The 10,000-nt window shown below is 44.8% G+C and overlaps 2 protein-coding genes across 4 annotated transcripts in view; both read right to left on the bottom strand.

Annotated features, from left to right (window-relative positions):
• LOC133122694 (metalloproteinase inhibitor 2-like) overlaps nucleotides 1–1,443 on the bottom strand; it is a 12,436-nt gene extending 10,993 nt beyond the window's left edge. The window contains exon 1 of the mRNA XM_061232797.1: nucleotides 934–1,443. Coding sequence (XP_061088781.1) covers nucleotides 934–1,063 — 130 coding nt within the window. The 5' untranslated portion in view covers nucleotides 1,064–1,443. The remainder of the gene's footprint in view (nucleotides 1–933) is intronic.
• Nucleotides 1,444–9,984: 8,541 nt separating this feature from the next.
• LOC133121841 (soluble calcium-activated nucleotidase 1-like) overlaps nucleotides 9,985–10,000 on the bottom strand; it is a 9,850-nt gene continuing 9,834 nt past the window's right edge. For all 3 annotated transcript variants that reach the window (XM_061231342.1, XM_061231340.1, XM_061231341.1), the window contains one exon: nucleotides 9,985–10,000. This exon is cut by the window's right edge and continues 3,029 nt beyond it. The gene's annotated coding sequence lies outside the window, so the exon portion shown is untranslated.

The raw sequence follows: 10,000 nt of genomic DNA, 5'->3' as shown, positions 1-10,000 counted from the left end.
CTGCATGGAATGCATTTAATCCCGGTAAACACGACAAGCAGCTAATTAATAAATAAAATAAATAATAAATAACAGCTTGTTAAAATTCTGAGATCGCACTTCTGGTTGGGGTAAAAGTTCTAATGTGTAGGCCAATAATCCTTCAAAGAGTCTTTCCTACGCCCCAAATCCAGCCACTGAATATGGCTAAAAACAGATTTCTCAGCAAGAACTGTGCAAGGGAATTATTGGGGTAACCCGATTCTTTCAAAACCACGTGGAAGTCCAAGTTATTTGGTTGTCATGCCAAGAGACGACCGAGGCAAACAGAGGTCAACGCAGTGCTTATAACAGAAGTTTATTAACTTCGTGCAGACTGGCTAGATTCTCGTTATTTACGGAACAATATCATGCTATAAATATGTAGGCTACAATATTTGCCTCGTCACAGGGGCGGTCAAAGTGAACACATTTCCTAATTGAATCAATCAATGGCTTTGACTACCTAGCTATGACAATGAATGTATTCTGGCTGTAGCGCTAGCTTGCTAACGGTACTCAAAACGCTCAACTTCGGTCCAGAAGTTCACGTTTTCGTTCTTTCAAACACCCACCAAAACTACACGTTGCTGTTACCAAATAAGATGAATTGCTGGAGAGATTTAAAAAACTTAAACCAAAACACTGGCAGGCCGATGGAATTGGGCAATTGCTTTCGCTGTCATAATTCTAAATAAAACTTAACGCGATGACGGTAGACCCAGCCAAGTAGGCTACCGAACTGCAATTCTTCGTACGTCATTGGCTGTGCCGTTCGTAAGAGACGAGCCCGACGCTGCAGAAGTGTTCATTACAAACACTTATTCGGTGAAGGGCTCCAAGCACCTACACGTCTACTCTTGACTATGACAACCCCTGGCTAAAATACACGAGTGGTTACAAGCCACTACTTACCGATGTCTGCATTGCAAAATGCCTGTTGGGGATGGACGGGGGAACAGCTGCACGCTTCTGCCGCCTCTTTGCTGCTACAGGCAAGCAGCACAACCAGGGTTGCAAAGAATCTGCTTAACGTGCAAATCATTTCCCCACCGCCGTATTGTTTGACTTTACACCTTAAAAAAAAAAGATAATATAACAGCGATAATTGAAGAAGCGGGCCGTGAAGAAACGTTCGCCTTTCTCCTCCACAAGATTCCGGGGCAACAGCGACTCGGAAAAGACCCTGTCGCCTGCAGTCAGCAAGCTAGATCTGTAGTGAATCTGTAGTGAATCCCCTAGAATAATAACCTAGGAGTAAATCACAACGCGTAACCTATTATTATGAGCTGGTTCGAGCCGTCCGTTATCGCCTTCCACAGGTCTGTTTGATTTTCGCTGAGATCAGGAGCATTTTTATGTCTGGTCCCTCCTCCCCGCCCGGAGGTCGGCCCTGCGCAGTGGGGGCCCGGGCCCGGGCCGCTGAAGGCCGTGTTGTTGCGCTACTCCGTACGCAACGAACGGCAACACGGAACAGGGGCGTGTTCTACTCAGTTTCTGCTCACCCATGTTGACTTCGGATTGGATGTCATTCTCACGTTCTTTTTGTCCCACCGATATGGACAAAGCAGAACAGACGCCAGTGTTTCGTCCTCTAGACCGACCCCTCTCTCCTCCTCACGAGCGGGGAAACTACCGACTTGTTTTGGTAACTTACTGTGGCTAAACGCACAATTTATGGAGAGATATTGGACGATTTATTGGTAATAACATCTGTTCTGAGTTCGACTTTACATATGCAAATGTCACGCTTGGCTGTGCCACTTACCCTGAACACGCCGAGGAAGCTTTTACTTTTCATCAATCATTACTGTCCTGGTTCTTACACAAATGCAAATTTAGCAATAGAAGACCGTCATTTCATGTTTTCAGGACATTGAGCTATATTTTTTGACAATCTCATCATCATGTAACAAAACGGCCGTTAAAAGTGTTGCTGGCTGTACACGGCATTGGCTCTTGAATGATTAGGCCTGTTGTGCCTTTAAAAAGCTGCTTTATTTGCATACAGTATTTTAAGGTCAGGCTATATCTTCAGTCACATCAGGGTGGATTAGACTGCCAGTCATACGGTGTTCACGTGTCCCGACTCGATCCCGACATTAGAACTTAATCCGATCTACTTCAGCAATAGCAACACAACCGTCATAAGGACATGAAAGCATGAACTATATAATATATAAGCATCCTCCATTAGCCTAAACGTGTGAAAACAATGTTGACATTGAGCCCCAGCTTTGGTTGAGATTGTGTGCAGATAGATACAGTTGACGTACTTCAGTAGGAAGTATTTTTAGATCAAATTGTGGGCAAGGTCTGGGGATATTCGTGAGTAACTGTGTCGTTATATTTGGAAAGAGACGAAGTAGCCTCTTTAAGGTTAGGGACTTAAGGTACGAAGGACATAATAATGTCTCCATTTCTCCATTTGAACTGTATTCATAAACCCATCCTCCACAGGGAGAAGGGCAGACCTGTTGCACACAGCTTTTTGCTGAATGTATTTACATATTACTGACATTACACAGACATTGTATATGTCAATGATTTCTGTATTTTTCATTTACAAAAAAAGAAAAAAAATGTCAGCATTATTTTGAAATGCGCTGAACTGAAAAAGAGGGAGGGAGAGAGAGAGGAGGGCAGAGAGGGAGAGAAAAAGGGGGAGAGAGGAAGGGAGAGAGGGAGAGGGAGGGAGAGAAAAAGGGGGAGAGAGAGGGAGGGAGAGAGAGGAGGAGAGAAAAAGGGGGAGAGAGAGGAGGGGAGAGAGGGAGAGAAAAAGGGGGAGAGAGAGGGAGGGAGAGAGGAGGGGAGAAAGGGAGAGAAAAAGGGGGAGAGAGAGAGGGAGAGAGGGAGAGAAAAAGGGGGAGAGAGGGAGGGAGAGAGGAGGGGAGAGAGGGAGAGAAAAAGGGGGAGGGAGAGGGAGGGAGAGAGGAGGAGAGAGAGGGAGAGAAAAAGGGGGAGAGAGGGAGGGAGAGGAACCTACGCCACCTGTCTTCCTCCACCCTCTCATCTACAATCTTCTCCTCCCTACCATCTGCGGAGTCTTTCTCTCGACTGTCTACCGATGATGCGGCTACAACTCTCATGTCCTCCCTCTCATCTTCGTTTGATTCTCTGTGTCCCCTCACCACCAAACTAGCTCGGGCCTCCCCCCCCCAGTCCTTGGCTTTCTGATGCTCTACGAGCTGTCCAAACCGAACTGCGGGCGGCGGAGAGAAAATGGAAAAGGTCCTGTCTCCCCAGTGATATGGCTTCCTTCCATGCCCTCTTATCATCTTTCCATTCCTCTGTCTCTCTAGCTAAATCTTCCTTCTTTCACTCGAAAATTAACGCGGCCGCCTCTAATCCCCACAAACTGTTTTCAACTTTCTCCTCTCCCCTCCCCCCCCACCCCCCTCATCACTCACACCTGATGACTTTGTCTCCTTCTTTGAAAAGAAGGTTGATGCTATTCGCAATTCCTTCTCCCAACCCTCCACCCCTGCTGACCCTCCTACCCTCCCCAACTCCCTAACCTCCTTTTCTCCCCTCTCTGACACCGACACACTGAAACTCCTTACTTCCCACCGCCCAACCACCTGTCCTCTTGACCCCATCCCCTCTCCCCTCCTACAATCTATATCTGAGGACATTCTCCCTTTTCTCTCCTCTCTAATCAACACCTCCCTCTCTTCCGGCACCATGCCCTCTTCCCTGAAGAGGGCCAGAGTCACTCCCCTCCTCAAAAAACCTACTCTCGATCCCTCTGCCCTGAACAACTACCGGCCTGTCTCTCTTCTTCCCTTTCTCGCTAAAACCCTGGAACGGGCGGTCTGCTCCCAACTGTCCACTTATCTTCTCCACAACAATCTCCATGACCCCAACCAGTCTGGCTTCAAGAGTGGCCACTCCACTGAAACCGCCCTGCTCGCGGTCACTGAGGCACTCCACTCTGCTAAAGCAAAATCCCTCTCCTCTGTCCTCATCTTCCTCGACCTGTCAGCCGCCTTTGATACAGTCAACCATGAGATTCTGCTCTCATCGCTGTCTGGGATGAGTGTCACAGGTTCTGCACTCGCTTGGTTTTCCTCCTACCTCTCTGGTCGCTCCTAAGAGGTGACTTGGAGGGGCGCACTCTCCGACCCTCAACCCCTACGAACTGGAGTCCCGCAGGGCTCGGTTCTTGGGCCTCTCCTCTTCTCGCTATACACCATGTCTCTTGGTTCTGTTATCTCTTCCCACGGCTTCTCTTATCACTCCTACGCTGATGACACCCAACTCTTCATTTCCTTCCCCCCCGACACCCAAATCACCACACAGATCTCTGCCTGCTTGGCTGATATCTCTGCGTGGATGACTTCCCATCACCTGAAGCTCAACCTTGCCAAAACTGAGCTTCTCTACATCCCTGCTAAGTCCTCTCCGTCAATCGACCTCTCACTGACTGTGGAGGACTTTGTAGTTTCCTCCTCCCGTACGGCAAAGAATCTTGGGGTGACTCTTGATAACTGCCTCTCCCTGGCTCCACAAGTATCCTCCACTGCCAGAACCTGCAGGTTCTTTCTGTATAATATACGCCGCATCCGTCATCTCCTGACGGAGAAAGCCACCCAGCTCCTAGTCCAGGTGCTCGTCATTTCCCGCCTGGATTACTGCAACTCCCTCCTAGCCGGTCTCCCAGCGTGCGCCATCAAGCCCCTCCAGCTGGTCCAGAATGCTGCAGCCCGCTTGATCACCAGTCAGCCCAGGTCGGCTCATGTCACCCCGCTTCTCATTGGCCTCCACTGGCTTCCTATTGCCGCACGCATCCGATTCAAGGCCCTAGTGTTGGCATTTCAGGCTGCTAAGGGGACTGCCCCACATTACATACAATCCCTGATCACTCCCTACTCCCCAGCTAGACCACTCCGGTCTGCCAGCTCTGGTCGCCTTACGGTTCCCTCTCTACGGGCACCTGGCGGTCGAGCTGCACGTTCACGCCTGTTTTCCGTTCTGGTTCCTCAGTGGTGGAATGACTTGCCTACCACTGTCAGAACAGCAGAATCCCTCCCCCTATTTCGACGCAGACTCAAAACACACCTCTTCAAACTCTACCTTAGTCCTCCCTCCTGATTTACCCCGCCCCCCCCCCTTCTGATACCCCTATCCCTGTCTAACCCCCCCCCCCAAAAATAAATAAATAAATAAATAAATAAAAATAAATTGCACTTATGATGACGACTATATGTTTAGAACAGCAGTCCAGGTGTATTTTCCTAGTTCTGGATGTGATGCTTTGACTTGTGGTAGAACCTATGCACTTGTAAGTCGCTTTGGATTAAAAGCGTCTGCCAAATGACTAAAATGTAAATGTAAAATGTAAAATGAGAGAAAAAGAGGGAGAGAGAGGGAGAGAGAGGGAGAGGAGGAGAGAGAGGGAGAAAAAGGGGGAGAGAGGGAGAAGTAAGAGTTGTGACATGAAACATAACCAGTTCAATCTGCCTTCAATTGGTTCAGTTTCTCTCTCCCTCGCTCTCTCTCTCCCTCTCTCTTTCTCTGCCTCGCTCTCTCTCTCCCTCTCTCTTTCTATCCCTCGCTCTCGCTCTCTCCCTCTCTCCCTTTCTCTCTCTCTCTCTTCAGGCATTTCCTCCTGTTCTCGTAAAAACCCCCTTTGGTTCCTTTATTTGACATTCTTGAGCACTGTGTAGGAAAAAAAGTTATAAATAAAGAAAAATCATACACACTTTTCTGTAAATTTCATGGTAATGTCCATCAAAACAATACAGGGGGAACAACATGGGTAAATAAATACTAAAATACGTTATAATTGGGAAATAAATCATATATGTACCTTATAACCACTGATGTACCCCGCTGACTGCACCCCCCCCCCCCTCTCTATCCATCTCTCTCTCTATCTATCTCCCTCTCTCTCCATATATTCTCTCTCCCTCTCTCCCTCTCTCTCTCTCTCTCTGCTGACAGTACAGTGTTTGGTAAGATGGTTGATTGATGGGTTGGACTAAACTGCTGCCTGTGCAGATGACTTGGGGGGGGGGGTCCTCTTTCCTTTGTGACATCACTTCCTCTTTTCCACAGTCATCCTTCTGCAAACATAAGCCATCAGACACGCTTACATAGACACATGTCAATCATGAAAACACACACACACACACACACACAATCTCTCACCCCCACAACACACACACACACACACACACAATCTCTCTCACCCCCACAACACACATACACACACAATCTCTCACCCCCACAACATACTGTACACACACTCACACTCATTATTCATCTTTTGTGTGTATTTTAATCTAGGACTGTCATGTTTTGCATTTGTATTTGCCATGTGTAGTAGACTTGATGTTCAGGTGGTCTAATGATTTGTAAAACATCAGCTTTCGTGATTGCCTTCCACACACGCCATTTAGCCGTCTTCTTACTGACATTTGTATTCATTTAAGTTAGTAGCTTGCGTAAGGGTAATTTTCCTAATTGATTCTTAATTGACAATGTGTGTTAACAGACAAGACAATCACGTGATTAAAAATAACCTATAAAAACAGCACCACTTAGTGGTCATTAGTAGAATTACATTATTCCCTGCAGCGCGTCTCACTGTGGGGAACAGCACCACTTAGTGGTCATTAGTAGAATGACATCATTCACTCATTGAGTGCATGGGTACTGTAGCGTTAGCTCGTGAAGCCGCGGAGCACTGCGCTGCTATTCGGTCTGAGCAAGAGCACCGGTGTGAATTAGTCCCAGATTTCAGTATCCAACTGTTACCCAGTTATACTACTGACCAACTGTTCATGCACCTAAACTAACTACGGTAACACTGAAGCTCCACCAACAACAAAACAATGATCAATAAGAACTTTCCCACAACTTATAAAGTCATGCAGCTGAGGCTACTTAAAAGGGCTTTGCTGCAAAAGAGCACGCATGCTCAGTCAACCTACTCTGTAAAATTAAAGGGAAATAAATAAAAATAAAATATTTTCTGTGAAAAGGCCTCAGCCTTTGGTGAGCCACAGTTAGTTTCCAAAAACAATAAAATGCAAAACCAGGGACGCTGAGTTGCAAACTGCTAAGAGGGACGACTTAACCCTTTTATTAATAACAGTTGATAATTAACTCTAGTTTGAATATTCTCTGCGAAAATAAACATTCAGGATTTGTCTGATTTATTTTTTCCAAATGAAATGCAACTCTTGGAACCAGTACAGTAAAATAATGTACAATAACATTTAGGGGCAAACGATATCTCACCCAAAATGCAGGAATTACTGTTCATCAATAAGCCAGCATTACAAATGATCCACAAAAAAGCAGATAAGCAGGAACAGTCAGGTGTGAAATGCTTTTAATAACAGTTATTAGTGTTACAGTATTAATACAGGGACGCTGTGCAGGGGAAAAAACACAGTCAGGGCCAATCAGTCTCCAGAACAGAGTGAGGGTCACACGTGCCTGATTAGAATGTTCTTAACTGAGCATTCCAATGCTGATGTAATCACAACTGGCATTTCAAACATTTTCTAGAACACTGACTCGGAATAAAATAAATAAATAAAACAACCCAGAAAAACTTCAAAGGAAGGAAGTGAAAAGCAGAGTGTGTCTATTGAAGGGCAATTACACCTGAGACCAAACTGTTTCAGCTGCAAACCTGTGTGTGTGCCTGCTTTATTGCATTTTAATCTGTGCCATTATTTAAACATTTATGAAATAATATTAATGGCTTAAAAAGGTTCAAGCTAAAATTATATTATTTCATAAACAATGAACAATGCGATCTGCAGGGCACTTTAATAAATTAATAATTATTCAATATTAATAAATATTAATGTTCTGGCAGAGTGGGTGTGTCCATCTCATTTGCATAAAGTATTCTCCAACCAGTCAGGTGCCGGCAGGGTTCCATTTCATATTGATCCATAACAGCTGGCTTCCCAACTTTGAAAATGTTGGCAATTAAAGGGGCAAATTTGTTGGCTTCAACAATGTTTTCCTACTGGATATGTGCTTGCCATTTATATGTGACATCACCGTGCTGTGACATCACCTGGTGGTGAAAAGTTGTCGTGAGCCACGGACCCCTTGCCGAGCTCAGACCTCACGTTCCCACGAGCAGTACCTCACCATGAGGTGTCTCGGGGACGAACTCAAGTACTCCGAACGTCCTGGAGCCCTGGTAAGTTCTACTGAACTTCCAGCCCAGTCTCGAAGTGAAGGGTGTGATGCAAATCTGGTATTCGATGTCCTGTATTCAATGTATTCCTCTAAAGAATCTTTATCACATATGATTATAGTAAGATATACTTTATTATAATCAATCAAAAGAATAGAGTTATACAGATTACAGTGTACATATCATCTTTTGCAGTTTGCTAATCACATGCAAGTTACATATACCCCTTTAGCTCTTTCTAAGTTACCTTTCCACCTATGATGTTTAAAAATCAAGGTACACCCCTTAAATACCCATCCTCTTTGGCCTTAGCCTTATCCTATAGCTCCCCCTTCTGGACGTTTAAAAGAAACTATTCCTAGAATATTATATTTATCTAACTATGATAACTTCTCTACATTTTTCGACCTTATATAGTACCTTAATGAGAAATTAAAGATATTAAAATAAAAGGAAACTTATAATGTGTTACTTTTCCTACTTCTACAAGTAATATAGATTATAATGACCACTCCAGCTTGGTTATAGTTGTTCTGCGTGGCTCTTTCTTCAACTGAGTCCGCACCGCGTACATCACTCCTCTCTCCATATCCATATCCTGGAGTGGCGCGCAGAGGGAGCGCGCCACTCCAGCTTGAATACAGCTGTCTTGTGTTGCTCTCTCTTCAACAGCTCGTAGATATCTTGTGAGGCAAAATTCTAAGATCCTACCCTAAGGTCTAAAAGCTTATTCCTTATATATCTTTTCTGCATACAAAAGTGTACCTTTTTGATAAGAGATGTCCCCAATATTTCAAGCGGGAAGACATTTATCTCTTATGCAACTTGTTTTTTAATGACCATATTCATTATTTCTGTTTTTCCAACTGTCATTTTCTCATACTGAAATTTCCCCAATACTTTATCTCATGTGCCCCTCCGGTTTGGGAATTTCCACCATCTTAATATACGAGTGGAAAAACACTAGCTTTTTTGTATTTTTTTAAGGAACCTATTCATCACTGGTGTCTGTTTCAATTTCATAGTCTCTCCTTGACTTCCTCCACACCTTGATCTCATGCAAGCCGCACGCGTCAACCAAGTATGTTATCCCATCTACCGTCTCCTTGAACGCCAAACTCCCTGGGTCACCAATTTCCCGTTCAGCTTGTTCAGCATCTTCCATGGTCATGCTAGAACACATTCTACGCATGGCCTCAGTCAGGCCTTTAGCCTTGCTCTCTAAAACCCTGAATCCAAGTCCTCTGACTTCAGACTCCTCAGTATCCATATACGGTTGTACATTTATCTTGTACCATATACTTCTCCTCTTACGGGAGCTTTTACTCCTACCCCATTGGCGTGTGCGAGGGGTTAACAATGCATTCCTGCCTAACCCATCTTCTGTCAATCTCTCATCAGGCGGGCCTAGGGCCGGGTCCTCGACAAAGTGCGATACAAATAAAGTTTGATTGATCGATCAGTCAATACGTGGTCAACAGCAGCACAGACAGGTGTGTGAAAGTACACTTTGATGAAGTCTTTTTATTCATTTCATTATTTTTTAAAGCATGGCAGGTGTAAATTTCGTGGACCAGGTTAAACTGAAAAAAACCCACACATTTCACTATGAACTAAACATAAATGAGAACCAAGCGTCAGGACTGCACTTCGGACTTACGCTGTGTGACTGGACACGTTCAAAAAGCAATCCCTACAGCCGAGGGCTGACAAAAGTGGTTCTATAAAAGGAGAAAAAAAGGTGCTTAAAAAAACAAAGACAAGAATTTCTGTCGAGGAAATAAATAAATAATAAATACAGGTTCTTCATCA

The sequence above is a fragment of the Conger conger genome, chromosome 2 (genome assembly GCF_963514075.1).
Source record: "Conger conger chromosome 2, fConCon1.1, whole genome shotgun sequence".
In the NCBI taxonomy this organism is placed as follows: domain Eukaryota; kingdom Metazoa; phylum Chordata; class Actinopteri; order Anguilliformes; family Congridae; genus Conger; species Conger conger.
Note: the sequence above shows the minus strand (reverse complement) of the source record. Positions and strands in the feature narration are given on the sequence as shown.